This window comes from Danio rerio, chromosome 6 (genome assembly GCF_052040795.2).
Source record: "Danio rerio strain M-AB ecotype USA chromosome 6, GRCz13ab, whole genome shotgun sequence".
NCBI lineage: Eukaryota > Metazoa > Chordata > Actinopteri > Cypriniformes > Danionidae > Danio > Danio rerio.
The window spans coordinates 50402126-50426648 of NC_141026.1; the positions used below are offsets into that span (position 1 = coordinate 50402126).

The 24523-nt window shown below is 35.4% G+C and overlaps 1 protein-coding gene across 7 annotated transcripts; it reads right to left on the minus strand.

Moving 5' to 3' along the window:
• Window positions 1–957: 957 nt before the first annotated feature.
• Window positions 958–24303, minus strand: capza1a (capping actin protein of muscle Z-line subunit alpha 1a). Of its 7 annotated transcripts, none has more exons than XR_015492502.1 (9): window positions 24229–24281; window positions 15844–15907; window positions 13408–13459; window positions 13066–13129; window positions 10406–10612; window positions 10253–10332; window positions 3389–3874; window positions 2656–3212; window positions 958–1958 (listed from the first exon to the last, which is right to left on the minus strand). XR_015492502.1 is itself a non-coding variant. In NM_212697.1 (9 exon segments), coding segments are annotated over 9 exon segments (861 nt in total). In that variant the 5' UTR covers window positions 24268–24303; the 3' UTR covers window positions 958–1817.
• Between the last annotated feature and the right edge of the window lie 220 nt (window positions 24304–24523).

Here is a 24523-nt window from a genome sequence, read left to right on the forward strand (position 1 = left end):
AGAATTAGATAAAATTGAATATTTTCTTATTTATAATTTGGATTGCCAAAAGAGTGTTTTAAAATGCTGGATATTAAGTACACACATAACATTTTTTTTTGCTGCATGTTCAAAGCACTTAAAATGACAATTCTTTCAATATTTTTCGGACAACTTAATTGTTTCATGTTCAATCCACTTAAATTTTTAAGAACAATTTAGTAAACTTGATCGATTTGTGAGCTTTGGGTCATGACCGAAAGGACAAGATCTCGGATATAAGTGGCCAAAATGAGTTTCCTTCGCAGGGTGGCAGGGAGTACTCTTGTGGACAGGGTGAGGAGCTCGGAGTAGAGCAGCTGCAACTCCACATCGAGAGAAGTCAGCTGAGGTGGCTTTGGCATCTGTTTTTGGATGCCTCCTGGACGCCTACCTAGGGAGGTGTTCCAGGCATGTCCCACCGGGAGAAGGCCTCAGGAAAGACCCAAGACAAGCTGGAGGGACTATGTCTCTCGGCTGGCCTGGGAATGCCTCAGGATCCCCCCAGAGGAGCTGAAGGAAGTGTCTGGGGAGAGGGAAGTCTGGGGTTCTCTCCTAAGACTGCTGCCCTCGTGACCCAGCCCCGGAAAAGTGGTAGAAAATGAATGAATGAATAATCAATTTATGCTTGGACAACATGAATGAATTGTGTGGAAGCCTGCATTTATTTAGTATACGTTTATGAACAAATTAAAAGGATAATATTAAGTAAATCTACTATAATCATGATGATGATGATGAATGTTTATCAATCTGAAAAAGCAATATCAGAATCAATGCATAATCTAATAATGAAAATAATCAGTAATTAAATTGGCATCAGGGAAAATGTACATATTTCACTTTTGAGTGAAACATATTATTTAATATTATGACTAATATGCTAATATTAAAAAGGTGTTACAATATGTAATGACAAAAAACAACGACAATCCATACTCGGTTTGGTGCAAATCATTTATTCCTCTGGGATCATTTTTGTTCTTACATTTCGTAAAAAATATTTCGCAATAAAAGCTAGGGTAAGAGGCTGAAGTGAGGGGTAACAAATATTTGTGTAACTGCATACAGTATATATATAAATATACCATTCTTAGACACCAGAATACAATGATGGGACCGTTTCCACACAGAACAGCAACCTGAAATGACTTACTGTACAAATACAATGCTCACTTTGGCACAACCCTCTCTGACAGCACATTCAACTGATGGCACCTTACAGCAATGCTTCTTAAATAGACCAAATATTACACTGGAGAACAGAACTGGTGTCTTTTTTTTTTTTTTTTAAACTAGTCAGAGAGTCTTGATGGGTCGTTTTTACGTATGACTTGACATCAAGAGCAAAACTTTGGAGTGTAAAGTTGCTAAAGTAAAAAAAGTAAACAAAATAGACTCGATTGATCATATGGGCTTTGTGCAATAAAACGTTCAGTGCGTCAAGAATGGGGAGCGCTGATCAAGTGATTTAAGGGGACATTTGTGATGCTGTACACTGGTGTCGTGGGAGGTATTTTGTTCAACAGCAAAAAACCTTTGCTAAACCCATTAAAACAAGCTTGCAGTCCTCCTACGATACAGAAAAGGAGGCAGTCTCTTCAGCTGAGGTCAAACTGTGGCTTCTGGAAAACAAACAAAACAAAAACAAAAAAAAAAGGACAGACACATTTTTAGCACACTTCCGGAGGACCTTCTGGCCTTGGCCCTGCCCTGGATTCAGGTTTAGATACGGGCCCTCTGCAGCTTGTCTCTTTGCTTGTGTCGCGAGCAGGAGCGGAGCCGTGCATGCCGTGTGTCTAAGCGTTCTGCATCTCTTTGCCGATCTTGTAGCTAAGGATCTTGTTCCAGTCGATCTTGGTGCGGGTGACTGGAAGCTGCCGACGTAAGGCCTTGAAGGTGGTATCAGACATGGTCTGGTAGTTCTCGCTGATGGCCGTCTGGAAGGCAAACCATTTTGTTTATGATCAGATGCTGGATAATGATTTATTTCTTGCTGAATCAAGAGCAGTGTTGGGTACGTTACTTCAAAATAGTCATTACTAATAACAGTGCATCCGGAAAGTATTAGCGCTTCACTTTTTCCACATTTTTTATGTTACAGCCTTATTCCAAAATGGATTAAATTCATTTATTTCCTTGCTGTGCATATACCCTATTCTTTAGATTTGACAGGGACTTTTACGTTTTTTTTTTTTTTAAATGAAGCCAAAAGTTGAACGAGTATCGAAGCACAAAATGTTTCAAAGTATTAAAGACACCATATTTCATTAATAAGAGGTATATATAATCTCATTGTTTCTTAAGTACGTGTAATTGTCTTGACAATCTAAACTGTTTTAGTTTAAAAAATAAGAGAGTTACTTTATAAATATATTTGTATAGCCAAATATATTTATATATTTACAATTATTCTGGTTCTCAGAACGGATTTATAGAGTACTGCTGAATTTATGCACAATATTTTTGGAAAGTATAAGTAACTGTAAATTACCTAAAAATTTAAATCAATTCCTTATTTTTTTTTTGCGAAAAAGGAATTTCATTACAACTAGGTACTTTGTAACACCAAACACTGATCGAGAGTAATGTAGGTTTTTTAAAAAAAAAAATACGGAAATCAAAAGGAAAACAAACCTGATACTCATTTTCAGCGTTTTTAATGATCTCGACAAACTCCTTGGCAGTCTGTACCTCAGTCTGTTGAAAAATAAGAGCAAACAGAATTTATACATGAGTAGGAAACTCAAACTTCCAAATAAAAGGTTACTTTGAAGGGATAATTCACACAAAAAAATGAAAGTTGACCTCATTATTTACACTCCCTTTAGTGGTTTTAAACCTTTGAGTTTTATAGAAGATATTTTGAAGAATGTTGGTCCTGTCACCTATTGACTTTTATAGTAGGAAATAAAATTCCTATGTCCCAGCAACCAGTATTTCAACAGAATGAGTGTTCAACAGAAGAAAAAAAAAATCTAAAGTTTAGTGGCTAATTCGTATAAAATTTTCGTTTTTAAAAGGAAGCGTGGCACCAAACCCAACCATCATTGGGAGATGAGCAAATCGTAGTAAATTGTAAATGAGATTGTTCGATTTCATACAAATTAGCCACTAAATTAAAAAGTTACAAATTGCCATGAGAAATTGTTGGAATAGACCAGTGGTGGCCAACCCTGTTCCTGGAGAGCCACCTTCCTGCAGATTTCAGTTGCTACCCATATCAAACACACCTGAACCAATTAATTAGGCCCTGAACACCACTTGATAATTACAGGCAGGTGTGTTTGATATGGGTAGCAACTGAAATCTGCAGGAAGGTGGCTCTCCAGGAAGAGTTGGCCACCCCTGGAATAGACAGTGAATGAACCAGTAAAAACTATTAAGTTACTATTAAGTAAACTAAAAATAATAAATGTAGTACCTACAAATGTTTGAATTCCAGTAACAACCTACAACTAACTAATAAATATAATTCTGACTTGCACAGGCAGAAGCAGATCCAACTAGGCTAACCTAACAAACACAACAACAATTCACAATCCAGAGAACAAAGAACATTTCCAAATGTAACAAAGAGACGTCATTAGCTCCATCAATACATCACCACACCCAGTCACCTGAAATGTCACTCACAGGGCAGCTTTTATCAGGCAGGTTGCTTGTGCTGCACTGACTCATGCACTGGAAGTTCAAATCACTTACAGAGATGACAAGAGAGTCTTGCACATCCTTATGGCTGACCAGCTGCACGTTTCCATCCTCATAGTAATGAACCTGGATCTTCAGCACTCCCACCACCTGAGCGGTGGCCTGAGAAATGGAGAACTTCCACTCCGATCGGCAGCGGCCATTCCTGCGTGAAATGGAGGAAGTTGACAGTCAATAGTTTTATGGAAATGAAAAACAAGACTGATGACATTTGTAGTAGCTTTATTAAAAAAAAAAACACCCTCGCTGCTTTATTCTGACATAACTGAGGATGTCAGATCCTAAAAATTCCCATGAATGATCAATTAATCGATCATTAACCTTGATACTGTAGTGTAAGATGTGTCCACTTTCATAGCACATTATCACTGGCACGACAGAATGTGCATAACACAAGCATTCTCCTCCTAATAAAAGTGTTTTTACTTCAAATAAAAGGTTGGTTGAGCAGTAAATAGAATTAACAGATGGTCATTTAAAAGAATAATAAACGATTAAGTATGATAACTAATATATGACATGTAATTAATGCTGTCTCAGATGTACACATTAGCAACTGGTGCATGTGGGTCCATGTGAGCTAATAGTTTTTATTACAGTACATTTTTTATTTTTAAATGTGTATAAGTTATTATACATTATACATATTTACAAAATTCTGAGAATGTGGCTGGGTTTCCATCACCCTGTGGTAATGCGCATTTTTTGTCATTTATTTAAGTACGGCATAAAAATAAAAGCATATCTGAGCAGTGAATCCAACTCGTGTAATCTATCCAATCATACTATATTTTATATTTAACAAATCACAGTAAATATAGTGATATAAAAACACTTATAATCTTTCACCCAACACTTTTTTCAGGATTTAACAAAGACACCTAAAAAAAATCCTTTATTTGAAAACATTTTTTAACGCGTGCACTTTTGGACTTTTTGGCATGGTTTTGACAAAAAACTGCTGAAGAAAAGGATTACTCGCCAAATAAACACTGACATAGACATTATTAAACCAATGTGACTTATGATGTGACTTATCATTATGCTTGCTTTGTTTACAGTTGGTTACTAGGTAACTAATATAACAGTCAGCTGCTCTAATGCTGGGTTCACACTAAATACTAATTTAAAGGGCACAATTTTTTTTTTATAATGCAAATTTTGGAAGCTGTTTGAACAGAACTGGAGTAGACATACTATGTCCACAGCCTGATTGAAGTGATATAAACATGAAAATTCCTGATGTTAAAATAGTATCCAAATCCGTGTGATTTTTTAGGCCCACTGCAACGTGAAGTAGAAGTGCAGATTCCCTCGCCCACTGAATTAACTGACAGGAGCTAATTAACATGTCTATGTAATAACAGGTATAAACATATCCACAAAACTGGATTTGCAAAGAGATCTGTTCCAACTCTTTGTGATCCGCTGTACATCAAGAATATGTTTTACAAGATTGAAAACGTTTTTAACTCAGGGTGTTTTCACACCTACATTTTGTTTCGGACTGTTGTCTCGTTTACCCAGTTAGCGCGGTTCGTTTGGCATATGTGAAACCAGCAATCTCGCTAGGATCCACGCCAAAACAATCGCTCCGAGATCGCTTGAATGAGGTGGTCTCAGTTCGATTGAAACGAACTCTGGAGCAGATCGATTACTGTGAGAAAGCGATACGATCCGAGCGCGGTTATATAACAGTGTTTTATGGATAGGCTTACGGCTATATGAAGAGAGAATTATGAGTACACTGAAAAAAATAATTCAAAGATGATTCCTTGGATTTACTCTTTTTTTTTACGTTAAGTAGTTGTAAACAATTTATTTGGGCTGAATTTAAACAACTTAGGTTGAACATTATTAAACTTAATTTGTTTGTATACATTCAACACAAATAAATTGTTTGCAACAGTTCTGCATGCAACACCTTTTTTCAGTGTAGGGCAGAAAGTTTTGGAAGTCTCCTAGATGCCCGCAAACGAGTGATAATCTCCCGGTAATCTCACATCTCACTCCCGGTCCTCAAATATATCGCGCACCCTTCTCACCCCTTCCCACTGCATCTCTCCTCGCTCTTCAGACACGTCGCGCGCACCTTGTCAAACACCACCTCTCCTGACAGCTGAGCTTGACGCTGCAAAATAAACCCTGACACTCTGACCAATGTGAGGAGAGTTTACTCACACGTGACTTGTTTTAGCTCTTTTGGTCCAATTAGAAATTTTGAGTGTGAAAGCGAACCGCACCAAGAGCAAAGAGCAACAATGTAACAATTTTAATCCCTGTTTCGGAACAACTGAATCGATTCACAGGTGTGAAAGCACTCTTAGGGCATGTCTGTAATAAATACATTAAAATCACTACGTACTTCATAACCGCTGGAATCACCAAAGTTGCCTCAGAGGTTTCAAACGAGTCCTGGTTATATGAAATCTGGTTTATTTTGTTTATTCATAACAAATGTTATGATAGAAAATCAGCTTGTGAAAAGGTCAGTGTGTACTTGTGACAGTATTTATTAATGACATCCATGTTTAATTATCAATCTATGTGGTATATCGATTAAAAAGATTGCCAACAAATAATCAAAATCACAGAACAATCATTAGCTCGCCTAGATAAAACTCCGACTAGATAATGAAAAATAAATTAAAATAGTTGGTTCCTAGAAATCATACGCATTTGACATCTTAGTGTTCTTTTGTGTGGAGTTAAGCCATGCGTCGTGCTTTTTGTGTGATTGAAAGAGTACGAGTTTATCAGAACAGTGTGTAGGCGACCTTTGCCGTCTAGCGCAACTGTTATTCATTCAGAAAACACATAGTAGTTTCTAGATACAGTAAGGTCATGATCTGGGTGGAGGCAGAGCTCATTCCACACATCTAAAGATCATATATCACACTTGAAAAGTAGCCAGTAAATGAGTCACACAGCCTCATTCAAAGCAAAGAGTGAACAACAACTATGACGTTTCAATGAGTAGCAGTCAGAATAGCTACACCCTTTTTTATTATTACTATTTTCCACAGTTTGGCATAGATAGATAGTCTCAGCTGTCCTGAATGCATCTTGGGGGTTTTATGCATAAGGCCTACACAGTTGCTAATAGTTTCTCATGGGGATGCCAGGTATTTTCAACACTAGCTGTAGTTAGATTTTATTGCCATCTGAATCAAGAATGTTAGCTTCTCGTCGACCATCTGCTGAAACATTCACAGCCAAAACACCTACTGTTTTTGATAATAACTATGATTGCGTGGTAATTTAATTGGTGTGTTTAAACACTTTCAGTTTTTGAAATGACGTAATCTGTTTATAAATATAAATGTATAGTGGAGTTTCATTCATTCTAATGAAACAACAGATGGAAGTCTTCACTCCTATAGACAACATGACAAAATTGCCCATTTTTGAACCACATTACAACATTGTTTCTCCAAATACACTTTTTATTTTTCTTTGGAACTCTCAGTAACACATTAGTTTAGGTCACAATTCACGATATTAACAAGCCATTAACTAGCACTACTAGCTTAAAAACTTTTAATTAGCGATTCAATAATTGTTAGTAAGGTAGAAGTTGGGTTTAGGTATTGGGTAGGATTAAGGGTGCAGAATAAGATCATATTTTAAAACTAAAACAGTAAATATATAATAGGCAGGTAATAGGGCAGCAGTTAATAGCATAAATTGTGACCTAAACTAAAGTGTTAGTGAAACATCAGTTTTTAATTTTGGTTTTATCTGGCAATGAAATACAAATTGTTATTATGGTCATCTTCTGGAGTACCTACTTTTAAAATATGGATGTCTCAAATCAATATCTGCATTACTTCCTCTTGAGAAATTTACTTTTGACAGACATCAGAAAGTCTAGCAATCTTTGGGACCTCTTTGTAACCATGTTAATAACCTTTTCTGAAACTCCATTTTACTTTTCTGCCTGACATGATTGGATTTATGTGTGGTATTTATGTATGTATTTCTCATTCCTGCTCTTTTTTTATTTCTTCTATTGAATTTTTTTTCTCCATTGTGTATTTGTGGTTGTACTTGTATGTTTACGCACGCTGAAGAAACAAATTAAATTGTAATTAACAAATACATTGAAACAACATTAAATATTTGTTGTTATTTAAAAAAATATTAATAAATGAATTATTAGCTGAGTTAAATAGAGTTAATAAAAAATAATAATAAATCACTGATGTGTACGATATTGTCTGAAGGGAAAGGTGTGTTCATGTTTTACCGGAACTTCATATTTGGTGATGTACCGTGTCGTTGTGGATGCGTTCAGGCAAAAAATCCGAACCCAACACGATTAATTTATTTGACTCTTAGTCAACTATTTCATTAAAGAATCAATAGTTTTAAGCCAGATGCACTTTCATGCTGTGTTCACACCAGATGCGGAACGCGCAGATAAATCGCGATATTCGCGCGTAAATAGCCGCGTGAACATTTGAGTTTACTCGCTTCATACGCGCGTCAAACCCCGCTTTATTCGCGTGCTAAATTCACATCAGAACAGACGCGGATTCCCGTGATGGGCAGGGCTTCTGTCTGCCCGAAGACTCTAGCTTCATAGCGTAATGGCTAACATGGATTTTATGAAGAAAATAACAGTGTTTATGTGCTTTACGAAGACTGAAAAACAGCGTCGATACGTTTAGGGTCGTGTCTGAGTCCACTACATTCTTTCAGAGGTGCATCCAGCTCTGTGAGCTCATGAACTCCTCCAGAAACTTAACCTGGATGATGGAGGCTTTCAGCAGTGCTTCTGACTGAGCCAAGCCGAGTTTGATGAACTGTTGTCGGTGAAGGCTGGAGGATTTCCCTAGGAACACCGACAACAGGTTCTACGTCACAATCACGTCCCCACAAGAGCAAGCTTCTGATTGGTTAACGCGGCGCAAACGTACGCTGAAGTTCAGATTTTCGAAATGGAGAGATTCACGCGAAAAGCTCGTTAAGCGTGTCAAACGCGCAAAACGCTCAATTCGCCCCGCGCCATTCGTGCAATTTGCGTCATTCGCGCAGCGCCATTCGCGCTGCAGGATGTCTATTCGCACGTTTGCATTGACTTAACATGTAAATCACTCGCGCTTGACGCGCGTTCTGCGTCTGGTGTGAACGCAGCATCAGATTTAAACCTCAGCTGGATGTTTTCATTCACTTAGAGCTGTGTAAAGGCCTGTTCACACGGGGAAGGTTTTAGCTTGCGTTTTCTGTCAACAATTAACGCTTCGTTACTAAATAAAGTGTGCCAATGTGATCGTGCACAACAACGCGCAAAACGTCAAGCTTAAAAGCGTCATTTTTTAAGAAACACCTCATGCTCGTTTTTTTTGTTTTGACGCGCTGTGTAAAAACCTTCTTTACCAATTAGATTGGCACTTTTGTTCATGTGCACGGAGCTGCTAAAGTTACAGTAAACAGCACTTGAAGGAGCTCAAGCTCAAAACTGTCAATGCAAGCGCACATTGAAAAAGATGCCCAGAGGCGATATGAACGTGATCAATAATCATTTCTTCATCGGTAGAGCTGCTACTTGAACCGTCCATGCTTGATTGAATCGCCAGTAACTTTAACAACAAGCGTGTCAACTTTCTTTCTTCTTCTGTGTTACAAGCGGGTGTCAGAAGCTTAAAGTTGTGTAGCGCCATCCAACGTTAAGGAGTGATTTTGGATACTCTTCTGCTCGACGCCAGTAAAAAATCCATTGGTTTGAATCTGGAAAAACATCTCGAAAAAACGCTGACGATAAACACAAACTAAAAGCGTCCCAGTGTGTACAAGCCTTAATACACTGCATAGAAGTTCATTTTCAAAAACCCATAATAGGGGCTCTTTATAGATAATTGCCACGGCCGTATTATGACTTTCATCAACTTTAAACTAAAGAAAAGAAAAACAAATCAAAAGGTGACTACCAACTACCAACAAACACATATAATGCACAAAACACACAAGCAAATTACTACAATTCACAATAAAAAAATAGTAAAAGCTATTAGTGCTGTGACGATGCTTTTAAAATGTCCATTTCCCGTTAATATTAAGGCAATGTTGAGCGTGTTCTTAAACATCGCTGATTTGCCAGTGTTCACATGCTCAACAGAAATAACTGTGATTGGAAGTAAAGCTCATCAGTTTAACACTGTTTACCAAATGCAGACACAGATACAGAGACACTGAAGCGTTTTTCAGAAGATCATCATCTGGTCTGTCTATGAGCTGACATACGAGCGATCCGCTAATGAAACACCTGATCTTCTCGGCTTTAAACCGCTCTGGTGTCCCTGTATCTGCGTTACAACAGTAAACTGATGAGCTTCACGACCAATCACAGTCATTTCTGTTGAGCATGTGAACAGAATGGCAAATCAGAACGTGCTCAACTTTAAAATTTCAGTACCGATTGGTTCCCAACTTCAGTATCATGACACTAATAGACACTAAGTTTATTAAAAATACTAAAAATATTTTAATCTATTAAAAACAAAAAGGATAAAGAAATTACCAGAAATTTTGAGGCTGAAATCGATGACCCTCAATACAGGCAATGATGGTTTTCTGTCCATCTATAGTTTTTCCATAAACCTAAAGACAACAGTGAAGCGTCAGAAAAAAGCTGGTAGACACGTCTTTAGTAGCTTTATTGAGCTGAACTCACAGTGCAGACTCCGCTGGGGTAATGTTCTTTAACGTACGCCCTCAGAGCCTCATCTACAGCATCTCTCCACGGCCTGAGCGCCGCCTCTCCCTCATACGACTGAGCTTCACTCGCCTCTTTCCTCAGGTGGTCGAACTTGAACGATTGTTTCTTACGAGGGTCAAAGAATCGGCCGTGGCCAAGATCTCCATGCTCTGTGATCAAAACCTGTGATTCAATAGAAAGCCAAGTGTTGTTTAATACAGGGGTTCCCAAACTTTTCAGCCCACGACCCCCAAAATAACAATGCCAATGACTGGCGGCCCCCAATATTCTCTGAGGTGGTTATAAATATATAAACCTCGCACACAAAGGCGTACTCATACCACAAGCCGCAGATCTTTTCATCGTTTAATTTTGGATAACGTCACACGGAGACCATCCTCCATGTTCAGTTGTACAGGCATGTACAGGTCTGTATTTATTTTTAATGTACATGAGTGGCGTAAAGGTGTCAGAAAGTTTAACCTGATGCCATAAAACCCATATGCTGCATCTCATGCTATTGCTGTTTCTTTAATATAGCGTAATCACCCCAGGGGTCACAAAAAATGAAAGGCTGATGGCTTTTTTTATTTCCAAATTGTTTTTATATGTTTATTATAAACATGATGTAAACAATATTACTATTAACTACTATTTTGTTCTTCAATATGTTATGGAAAAAATATGGTAGTTCCAACAATTTAAAGCTTTAACATTGCTGGAGGTGGAGATTGTAAACTACGCACCTCTTACCGTTGCTATGAAAAAATGACGCACAAAAATACAGCCCCGCCCCCTACTCAATATTCAGTTTCAGTTTTAAATGTCTCGTGAAGTGCTTTGAAGTAAGCTTTTTTATTTGATGTTTCACGTAATCTTAACGAAACATAATTAAAGGGTCCCCTTTAAACAAATAAAAACAGCCAATAGTGTTTTGTTCTATCGTGATCTCAACCATTCTCACTGTGGTAGAGCTAAGAGCATCAAATAAAAATGTATACATACATACATACATACGTACATACATACATAATGAATTAAATTTATTTACTTTCTCAAGATTCTAAACACAATGCCCCATAATGACAATGTGAAAAAATAGTTTTTGAAATTGTTGCAAATTTATTAAAAATAAAAAACATGTAAAATCACATGTACATCAGTATTCACAGCCTTTGCCGTGAAGCTCTAAATTGAGCTCAGGTACATTCTGTTTCCACTGATCATTCTTGGGATGTTTCAGCAGCTTAATTGGAGTACACCTGTGGTAAACTCAGTTGACTGGACATGATTTGAAAAGGCATACACCTGTCTATATAAGGTCCCAAGGTTCACCGTGTATGTCAAAGCACAAACCAAGCATGAAGACAAAATAATTGTCTGTAGACCTCTGAGACAAGATTGTCTTAAGGCACAAGGCTGAGGAAGGTTACAGAAAAACTTCTGCTTCTCTGAAAGTTCCAATGAGCACAGTGGCCTCCATCAGCCGTAAAGTGGAAGATGTTTGGAACCACCAGGACTACAGCTAGAGCTGGCCGGCCATCTAAGCTGAGGGATCGGGGGAGAAGCGCCTTAGTCAGAGAGGTGATCAAAAACCGATGGTCACTCTGTCTAAGCTCCAGCATTCTTCTGTGGAGAGAGGAGAACCTTACAGAAGGATAACCATCTGTGCAGCAATCCACCAATCAGGTCTGTATGGTAGAGTGGCCAAACAGAAGCCACTCCCTGCCTGAAATTTGCCAAATAGCATCTGAAGGACTCTCGAACAAAATTCTCTGGTCTGATGAGACTCAAATTGAACTCTTTAGAGTGAACGCCAGGCGTTACATTTGGAGAAAACCAGACACTGCTTATCACCAGGCAAACCCTATCCCTACAGTGAAGCATGGTGGTGGCAGCATCATGCTGTGGGGATGTTTTTTAGCAGCAGAAACTGGAAGACTAGCCAGGATAGAGGCAAATATGAACGCAGCACTACAGAGACTTCCTGAATGAAAACCTTCTTCAGAGTGCTCTTGACCTCAGACTGGGGCGACAATTCATCTTCCAGCAAGACAATGACCCAAAGCACACCGCCAAAATATCAATGAAGTGGCTTCACAACAACTCTATGCATGTCCTTGAGAGGCCCAGCCAGAGCCCAGACCTAAATCCTATTGAACATCTTTGGAGAGATCTGAAAATGGCTGTACACCGTCACTTCCCATCCAACCTGATAGAGCTTGAGAGGTACTGCAAAGGAAAATGGGCCAAGATTCCCAAAGACAGGTGTGCCAAGCTTGCAGCATCATATTCAAAAAGACTTGAGGCTGTATTTTCTGCCAAAGGTGTAACAACAAAGAGCAATATTGAGCAAAGGCTGTGAATACTGATATACATGTAATTTTTTCAGTTTTTTTTTTTTATAAATATGCAACAATTTAAAAATCTCTTATTTCACATCGTCATTATGAGGTATTGTGTGTAGAATTTTAAGGAAATAAATTAATTTAATCCATTTTGGAATAAGGCTGTAACATAAAAAGTGAATATATATATATATATATATATATATATATATATATATATATATATATATATATATATATATATATATATATATATATATATATATAAATATATAAAAGATTACTCACCTGATCTTCACTTCCATCAAGTTTAGCAGGTGTGAACTGATCCATGTTATACTGGGCAAAGGCACTGTCGCAAACAGAAATTTTTTTAGTACCATATTTATAATGAATATTATTGGTTGATCTCTGATTAATGATTCAGACTACTTTTGATAAAGCCACAGAGCTAAATATATGACTTCTCCACAGATCTGAAAAGAAACAAAGACTGAAATCTGGCTGCATGAATGATTGTGGCCTCTGAATCAAGACTTCCTTTGTGTGGCAGGAAACAGACTTATGAAGGACATGAGGAGGACTGTAAAATAACACAATCATACAGTGCGGTAAATACAGATTACTCACTGAGCCGCCCCTTCCCTGAGCAGATTGTCATTATTGAGCAGTAGCCGCACATCTGAAACCAAACAAAAAGCATCATGTGATGTCATGTGAACATTATGATGCAAGACAGAGTGGCTTAAGCACAGTCTTTATAATGTAATTCCTCCTAACATAACCTATTGATATTAAACTTTAAAAAAAAACAATAAATAAATACAATTTATTCATAATGAAGCATTAAACTTATCAAAATTATGACATTTTTAATTTTGTTAGAAAAGATTTGTCAAATTTACACTGTTCTATTGAGTTTTTAGCAAATAATCCTGCAAGAAAAAAAATGTCAGGTTTTAATATAATACTGTATTATAATAATACTGAAGTATTATTGTAATTGTCATTAGTATCGAGTTCAGTACCAAACTGGTACTGAAATTTTTAAAACTTTCATTTCTATTGTTGCCCACTGTGTTGACGTGTTCAACAGAAATGTCTGAACACAATGGCAATCAGCAGTGTTTAACTGCATATGCAACACGTATTGATGTATTGACCATGACAAAAACAACTTAAAAACAACTTTGCTCAACCTACACTGCAATAGCATGCATAGGGAGAATCATTTAAAAAGTGTTGAAATATGACCTTTAAGTTATGCAAAAACTGAAAAACATACAGCCATCAATATAAAGGCTAGAATCCTATTGGAGCCTGGAAATAACGTGATGCTCATGCTACACCACTGTTTCATGATGACTATGGGAAAAACCTGTATATAAACTGTGGGTTTTTGAACATTTGTAGGAGAGAGATCGATCGACCAACTCTGCTGTAACAATAAACTGCTTCAACTTGACAACTTCGAAGACCTCAGCCTCTTTTTTGAAACTTAGAAGATGTTTGTTTGGGCCCTCGGCCCAAAAAGTTTGGACACCCCTGCCTTAGTAGAAGACAGAGGTTTTACCTTTTATCTTAAATATCCTGTAGCACCTAAGGTTAAGGAAACTCATTAAAGACTTTTATTTAGTACATATCCTGTGAATGAATTTATTAAAAAAAGATTTAACTTTGATGTTGACAAGTGTAGCTTCTGCTCAAATTTTCCAGAAACACTCGATCACTTATTTTTTTCTTGTGAATTTACTTTTAAATTCTGGTTTGACATCCATACTTGGCTTTCATTAAAGATGATTTCAGTCCCCCCTATTGTTCTAGTAGATCATTAGTTTATTTTACAAAGGTGATTTACATTTTTCTTTCTCTGATGTTGTGACTTTTATTTTAATAATGGGTAAATATCATATTCATTGTTGTAAGTGGAAAAAGTGCAGACCTTCTTTTATGTGTTTTCTTTCTGAGGTAGAGAAAGTGGCTCAAAGCTTCAAATACTTTAGAAATCAAAGTAAAATAACTGAAGCTCTCTGTACTTCATTTTCAAAATATTCATTGTTATAATGTTTTGTTTTTCCTTTGATGTGGGTCTTTTGTACTGCTCCTTGCTCTTTGTTGCAGTTGTAACAATTTTAATCAATTTTATTTATTTAAATGGTAAATATGCCTTGCGATGTTGATTGTTATGTATGTGTAAGTGTTGTTATGTATGTATGTGTAGGGACGGTATTACCGAAGATTTTGGCGGTATTAAAACCTTAACTTTTCCAAACCGCGGTATACCTTGAAAACGGTTATGGTCTTATGCCTACATAGGTGCACTTAACAAAACCTGTTTAAACTACTTATTTAAAATGAGCAGAATCAACAAATATAATACGTTTTTTTTTCCTGAAAACTTAATTGTTTTATGGTCAATCCACTTATATTTGTAAAAATTGTTAGCTTAATTAAGTTAGCGTAATTGATTTGTGTTGGGACATTAAAGAATTGTGTGGAAGCCAGCTTTTTTATAGTGTAAAATCAGCTAGAATAATTAAGTTAAAAAATACATTTTTAAAATATTTGTACTGTATTTTTCATTAAATAAATATAGCTGCTGCCTTCTTTTAAAAACATATTTTTACCATTTTTGGTACTTTCTTTCTTTCTGTAATTTGTGTTGGTATTTTGTGCGAAATAAATATACAGCACTAAAAATACCAATAGGTGATGACAAGTACATCTTCATATGTAATTCAACTAATCATTTTTTTTAACAATTCATTCAAAAACATCCTTATTTAGAAATGAAAAATGCATTTTCGCTCTGAAACTACCAAATTATCTGCTCAGCTTTGCTAGGAACCAGCTTCATTGGTGAAAAAGAATGTAAAAATGTAAGAATGTATACCAAGATGCATGTTTAAATGTTGTATGAAAGTACTATATTGTCTATCACGTCGACATTAGAGAAAACCACGGCACATTTTTTTTGTTTGAATATGGACTTAGAATGAAAATAGCAAAAAACAGGACAAGATTGTAATAATAATTATGATGTGCTTTAACGTATTACCAACATACCATTGAAGACTTCATTAAACTCTCCAGGGGGCGCATGAATGACAAAATTTGCAGCAATGCGGACCTGTGGAAAAACAAAAACCTTTTAAAATTCATAAACAACATGTCCTTTTGTGCTTATTTAAAGCTTACACTTGCAGAAAATATTTAACACTTTATAAATAACCAAGAAAAACTGCCATTTTCAAGAACTGTGTTGTCAACTTTTAGCCTAATGCCAGTGTTACCAGGGGGGTATTCCAGAAAACAGGTCATGTCATATACCCAGATAAGTTTAAGGATATGTATGAAGATAACCTCAATGCTCTGATCATAAGAAAACGTTTCAAGGTTGGTTCACTTCTGAGCTTTATATATATATATATATATATATATATATATATATATATATATATATATATATATATATAAATAATAATAAGTAATGTTGTATAAATGCAATATCACACGAGTAGCAGTGCGATATGGCTGTATATCGGCACTGGTGGTGGGAGGCGTGCGTTGGCACGAGGCCGCAGACCGAGTGCCTTAGTGCTCCCACCAGTGTAATACACAAAGGGTAAAGAGTCTGTACGGGTGCTGATATTACTTAAATATATCACAGCTATCAACAATCAGATATAAGAACCAGACAGAAATGTTGTATAATATATATATATATATATATATATATATATATATATATATATATATATATATATATATATATATGTGTGTGTGTGTGTGTGTGTGTGTATTTCTCACATTATTTCTTGATACATTTTGTAAGTTCTCAACAAAACACTATTATAAATTAATGTTTATTTGTACTGTTATTTTTTCATTACTTATTTTTATCTCGCAGGGCGGATCTGCTTTTTTAAAAATATATGCTTTCAATAAAAATGTATGATTTTTATGTCAATTTATTTTGGGTCATTTTTACCTTTATTTTGACAGGAGAGTATTACGACAGAAAATAGGAGAGAAAAAGAGAGAGGACGGGATCGGAAAAGGTCAGTGAGATGGGACTCTAACTCAGGACACCTGCAGCATTATTTCGCTATTTGCAAATGCAACTAGGCTATCAGCACTGACAAATTATGTAATTTTACTATAGAAATATATTTTACCTAATATATACTTACTAGGGGTGCAATAGTTCAATCTACTCACGGTTCGTTATGTATCTTGGTTTTAGGGTCACGGTTTCGGTACGGTTTGTACTATGCTTTGAAAAAAAAATGCCTACTGAACAATTCAACGAAAAATAAAGATATTTATTGAGCAACAAACACCTGACAATGCAACAGCTTCACACATGTCTGTAGATTTGCATGTTCTCGCATTAATTTAACAAAAGTAGGGCATTTTGAAAATTGTATGTTCAAATAAAATGCTTGAGGAAAATAAGAGAAAAAGCTTAAATTCCCCCCTTTTCTATTTTACACATTGACTCAACAGTCTCAACCAATTATGCAGATAATAATGATGTCAACACATCTTAATAATTAAGCAAAACTTTTAAAGTTTTGATTACTTCTGTTTACACTATGCTTGCTCTACCAAAGCAACAACGATTTATGATTTCTTAATGATTTTATTATGATTCCAGAGAGCTCCGTTTCACTTATTAGCACCATCGTAGTTAATGAAACTTCAGCAAAGAGCGGGTGTGCGGCTCTTCTCTCTTAACTCAGCTGGAACAGTCAGTCGGGAAGAAAACTATTCTTGGCAGCAGTGTTGCCAACTTAGCGACTTTTTAGACGCCCTTAGCGACAAATTTTCAAAAAAGCGATTAGCAACAAATCTAGCAACTTTGTGTGTTACTGGAGATTTTTCTAGACTCTTATGTGTCCATACTGTGTCGTCCCTACTCTTATCTCAATGATCTGCGGGTGATGCTGTCGGCTCCTCACAGGCGGCCCAGTCCTCATACAGCAGTCTCTCCCACCCGCAGCCTGAGAGATCACTTCTCTGAGTACTGATAGCAAATGATTTAGCATCAGGAGTGCGAGTTATTTCCACTGTACAGTCAAACCAATCTGCTTCTCCTTTATTTTTAACTATTTAATTTGACGGATTATTATTTTCTTGTTCACAATCAGATATTTTAGGAACAGTTTAGGAACTTGTCTGAGTTCATTACGTCAGAGAGATTACTGCTAATTCATTGCACATCTGTATTGATTTACTGTATTCAAATACCCCTTTATTAACCATAGGCTGTTAAACAAACAGAAATGATTGAAACGTGATGACGTCAGTAATATGTAAATGCCATATGACAATCTAGCGACATTTCGGTCAAAGCTTAGCACCTTTTCATTGAAAATAGTTGGCAACACTGTTTGGCAGACAGTGGGTAAACAGAATGAATAGCGAGAGCGATCGGGTGCGGAAGAACATCCAGAAGAAGTGGGACTGAAGTAACAGACCTGCTGTATGTCCGTGTCCATATGAGACGCTTCTGAGTCTGGACACAGACCTCGATCTGGCTGTTAGTGACCACTGACGCACGTGCAATGAGTGTGAAAGGTAATCAGACGTGTAAAAGGGTGGAACTGCTTTGTTGAAGTTGGTTTTATAAACAAACAAATATTAATAATGCATATTCTGAACTGCAGACGCACCGAACGTGGGAGGACAACGGAACGATACAGTTTTTTTCCGAGAACCGTTGCATCCCTAAAACTTACATTACTTAATTCTAAAAATGCTTCAGGATAATCAATTAATTATCAATTTAATAATTATAATTTGCATCATACAAACATTATAATTCTAGCTCATAATACATATATTAAATGTTTAATATAAATATATCAACAGGGGTCAATATGCTTCAAAGTCTGTAAAAATAAAATTTTAAATGTTTATTTTGCAAGCGCACATTGCTATATCTTAGGTAAACAATTACTTCATGCAAGTTAATCCAGTGGAAAAAGGTTTTAGTAATCTTCAAATAAATTCTGACCATTTGTTTACGCATTTGGAGTAGCAAGCCTTGAAGTAACTGGCTCTTAAACAGAATAAGAAAAAAAAGGTGTGGCATGGGGACTCATGGTTTTGCTGTTCTGTTGCAAATGTCTTTTGTGTTTACAGTTAAAGTGGGATTAGCTGAATGTACTTTTGGTTTTAGCAGATGTAAATTAAATGGATATCTAACCCAAAAATTTAAATTCTGTCCTCCTTTACTTACCCTACACCTGCTCTCAATCAGTTTGGAAAAAAAAGATACACTGAAATATACTGCAAAATTGTAACCACTGACTTCACTGACTTTCAAACTATTAGTTTTCCCTACTAAGGAAATTAATGGTTACAGGATTCCTCAAAATATCTTTTTTTGTACTAAACAGAAAAGCAGGTTTGGCACGAGTAAAGGGTGAATAAATGACAGAATTCTCATTTTTGTGTGAACAATCCCTTTAATCTTGCTTTCTGTAATACACCCCAGATGCCACAGGAAACACAAACAACATTTATCAGCAATGAAACTGGTATCTTTGCACTTCCTTTGGAAACAAGTCAAATGGTGCCTGAAATGACACTGAGCCCTGCCACAGGTCACTCCTTACAAGGCCGCAGGATTGAGGCTTTTCTTAGCAGAGCACATGTAAGCATTATGGGCTAGAGACAAGTCTAGCTCCGGGTCCATGATTGACTCCTGTTCTGGAGCTTTTCCAGCACCCATTTCCAGTGTGGAAACCTGACAGACCAATCAGATATGACTAACACATGCAGTGAATCCCACCTGTAGAGCATCCAGGCTAAAACTAACTCCTGTCAAGACGCAAATAAGATTATATAAATGATAATAAATATAATTATTTGAATTGACTAAATGAATAAATATAAGTAAACATATTTATAAAATTGCAATTAATTATTTTATGGCATCATGATTCAGACAGCATTGCAAAATACAGATTGTAAAAAATAAAATTTGTCAATATTAAATCTCAACCTAAAGAATTTAATTTAATTTCAGGAAAAATGTTACTACAGAAATATATTATTGTACAATAGCTTATTACAGCACTTGTGAAATTAATAAACATCTTTACAAATAATATTTTTTTATTATATGTAATAATAATATTAATATTTTAATAATATAATACTTTTAACTTTTCTTTGTCTCAGACATGAATAAGTGAATGATGATAATTGATATGATATTTTCCAATGAAATAATGTTTTCGCAGGTGAAGGTAAATATTTCTTGTGTGGATAATTATGGTATATTGAAATGAAAATGAAATTGTTTTTAATTATCGAGTGGACGTCTAACTAATAACATAAAGTGATTGACTGTGGGACAAAAGGGTGGAGTGAGACGATTGTGTCACACACTGAGGAAAGCATTGTGCCAAAACGTTTGTGTTTTGTGTCACCTGAAGAATGTAAAATAAAAACAATACAAAGCAGTTATTCAATGAGTGTGAATCATGACTTTCTGAATTAATTTTCTTCTAAAAATGAAATTTATGAGAAAAAAAAATCTTATTACCTACCAGTTTACAAAAATTGTATTGTTTAGAGTTGCATAAAAAGTAAGGCTGCACATCACATCGTTTCAGCAATGACATTGTAATGTGATCATTCACAATATTGAGTTTGGATTAGAATTATTTAATATGATAAAACATAAAATATAATAAAAGTGTTTTGAGGCTGTGACTGTGTGAGGGGTTTAAAAGCATTCAAGCCTAAGAAATTGTACCAAATTGAATTGTTTATAAAACGAAGACTATGCAGTATTGTTTTACATTTGATTATTCAATTACTGTATACCTGATTACTGTTAGATTCCTCCGAAAACATTCAAACACTATTTAATTGGTATCTTTTTTCTTTTATTGAATTCATCTATGCTTGTACTAGCTTGGTTCTTATATTGTATGCATATGCACCTACAGAATCATCCCAATCAATCTAATATGATCATTTTTTAAATAATTTTAAATCAGCACATCTAGTTAAATTGTATTAATATGGGAATATTTAATCGCAGAATAAAAAATATTGCAATGTTAGATTTTTCCAATATCGTGCAGCCCTAATAAATAGTATCATTTAATAATCATTAAACTATTCAATTTGCAGGTCAATTGATTGTCATTATTTTAATTAAATGGACATGCTTTTTAATTAATGCTTATTAGTTGAACCTTTATGATGAAATACAGAAAAATTAAGGAAAATAAAAATAAAATACATTTATCAGGGCCTTAAGATTTCAAATAGATGCTGTTGATTTAAACATTCTATTAATCTACAGTCGTCCAAAAAACAAAACTACAAAACTACAATAAAAAGTTATATGGTAACAAAAAAAGTTCACTGAACCTTGAAATATTTGCTTGCATGATAGCATTTCTAAAACAAAGTTGATCTGACGTTCATATTTCCTGTTCCCCGACTAGAAGAATGTGCAGTTCTTGATTTCCTTTTAACTTGAATGCTGATATGAACCGAGGTGAATTCAGTTCATTAATAACAACATTCAGCTTCAGATTCCTCATAACCTGACAGCTTGTCAATCATGAAAATCTACAAATCACTCATTAATAAACAGACTCTCAGACTTGTTCAAATATCTAGTGGGAAGAAGGAAGAGGCTCAATTTTCACATTATAGTAGGCAAAGTGAAACTGTTTAATTCCCAGTCAACTTCTTAAAAGTTAGGAGAACTTCTTAAGAGTTAGGGTTGTGGAATATGATGACGATATAGACAGCCCCCCAACCCCCCCACGTTTTTTTTTTTCTTCTGTCAAATAATGTTTAACAGAGCAAGGCAATGTTCACAGTATTTCCTATATTGTTTTTTCTTATGGATAAAGTCTTATTTGTTTTAATTCGGGTAGAATAAAAGAAGCTTTTTAAATTTTTTAAAACCATTTTAGGGTAAAAATGATTAGCTCCTTTAAGCTATATATTTCGATATTTAATAGTCTACAGAACAAACCATCATTATACAATAACTTGCCTAATTACTCTAACCTGCCTAGTTAACCTAATTAACCTAGCTAAGCCTTTAAATATCATTTTAAGCTACATAAAAATATCTAGTAAAATATCATGTACTGTCATCATGGCAAAGATAAAAGAAATCAGTTATTAGAAATGAGTTATTAAAACTATTAAAATAAACAGGGGGCTAATAATTCTGACTTCAACTGTATCATAATGACAAAATTAAAAAAGTATATTGTTTAATATTATCCTCTAACATTTATTTTGTGGAGTTACAAATTACACTGTTTACAGTAATACTTTTTTTCATCATTTGGATGATTACAATGAAGGCAGAAACCAAAATAACAGCAAGAAGAGAAAGTTGTATGCTTGTAATTACATTGTTTACCATTTTTAACTCATTTATATTGGGCCTGTTTTCATTCGTCTTTAAAATGTACTATATATTTAATTAACCTTTTTATTTTAAATTTGTATTTCTACTTTCTTAATCTAACATTTGCCCAGAATTTCAAAATAAAGTGAGAAAAAAAACACATATACTCAAATAAATTATGCTTGCTGTTTGTTCAAATGTATTTATTTTGTATTTATATAAAGTAAGCTGAAACAACACAACTCTCAAGTTTTTTGAGGGGACAAATGAATTGCTTTATGTTCCATCCACCTAAATTTGGAAATAATATAAAAAATGAATATGTTAACTTAATTCCTTCATGTTGTCCCAACACAAATCGATTATGTGGAACCCAGCATTATCTCACGGCAATTCGTAACATTTTGATTTAGTAGACAATTCGTATGAATTCGTCCAAATCTTATTAGTACAATTTAGAACAATTTGCTCATACCCCAATATCGTTGGGTTTAGGAGTGGGTTTTGTGACCTCACCCCCTTTTTAAAATCATACATTTTTGTATGACTGAACTTTAATTCAACTGAATTAGCCACTAAACTGACAAAATGTAAAATAGTTATGGTTACTTGTGAGATTAGCCTGGTGAAACCCAGAATTTTTCAGAGTGTATGAACCAGCAGATTGTTCAGTAAATACTTTCAAAGTACTTTCAAAAAAAAAAAAAAAAAAAAAAAAATATATATATATATATATATATATATATATATATATATATATATATATATGAAAGTATTTATTTATATATAAAACAAATATATTTTTATTTATATAAATAAAACAAATAGTTATTTTTGTGTGGAATATTTAAACTAATAATTAATTGAATTGACAGAAAAGGTGCTAAATCATTATCAGGACATGATGAGATTACTTATATCCTGATACGAGTTTTTATTTTGTCATATGGCCCAGTTACATTTTTTCTCAAAATGACTCTTTAATTATTATTATAATTATTTTTCATGAGAAAATCCGTGCCCTGGAGCCCAGAACAAGTTATGCAATCTTCTTTGCTCACTGTCAAGCTAAACAGCAAATCAGTATGATCTAAATTCCACATCTACGCTACCCAGCGTTGAGCAGTTTGCAGCTGCAAGAATCTTTCCACATCTAAGCATTTCTGAAATGCTTCTTCCCTCCTTCAACTGGCCTCAACACGACTGTTTCGACTTTGCAGAGGCGGAGGGGCGCGTCCGCTCTCTGAAACAGCCGGAGCCGCGCGTCAGCTTGGCAGTAGCGGGAGCGCGGAGGGACCCTGGAACAGCCGCACGCATGTAAGAGCATGCAGAAGAGGGCTGGGTCACCGACACTCAGCTGAGAATACAAACAAGACCAGAGCTGAGGTTGCGCCCCTGTTTCTGAGCAAGAGCACTTCCTCTTCATCTCATTACATAAACGACAAATGAAATAAAACGTTTTATACGGGATTACAGCCCCATCTATTACAACAAGAGGAATCCTAACGATAATTAAAATAAGTTTTTAGATTGCACTTATATTACACACTATTTGTACACCTGAAGAAGTTGTTTGACTGAGATTTAAAAGTGCAAAATCATAAATAACGTTACGTACGTTATTATATTTAACATATGACGATAAATGATTAATTATGATGAAGTGCCGTTTTCCTTATTTAGATGGCACACCGCTCCGAGCCTCAACTAACAGTCTTTAAACTCTTAAACACTTCTAATAGTGAATGTAAAACTGTTTGTTTATTTAATTAGACACAATTTCTACGTTCAATACTTAAATAGTAATCATATCAATCGCTAATCTCATTCACTGGCGTCTCTGAGAGTGCGATCATCGATTAGATCGAGTTTCAGTTAGCTTGCTAGCTTCCCTAGCGCGCTGTTCATCGCGGATTTTGAGGACTTTAAAACGTTCATTATACGTAACGGCATACACGACATGTTTATGACATGTGAAAGTTGTGCATACGGGAGTATCAGACAAGAGAAGGTTTATCAGGAAGCCTCAAATGATAATCTCATACCTTCTCATCGTCGGAAAGCTGTTCCTCAAAGTCCGCCATCTTGGCTCAACTGGACCTGCCCTGTCAAACTGCATCACGGGAAAACAATCATAAACCTGACAAAAGAGCACAAAATTACATCTTTACGTTATGTTTGGTTCTCGAAGATTGCTTCCTGGACTTTGTGTCACGTCAGCTTGAATGGAAATTATATACAATGTGTTATAGTTTAGCAGACTTGTATCTATTCTCTTATTTCTTTGATCAGAAAAGTTGCTATTAATGTTTTTCAAGTTATTAGTTTGAAGACAAATAA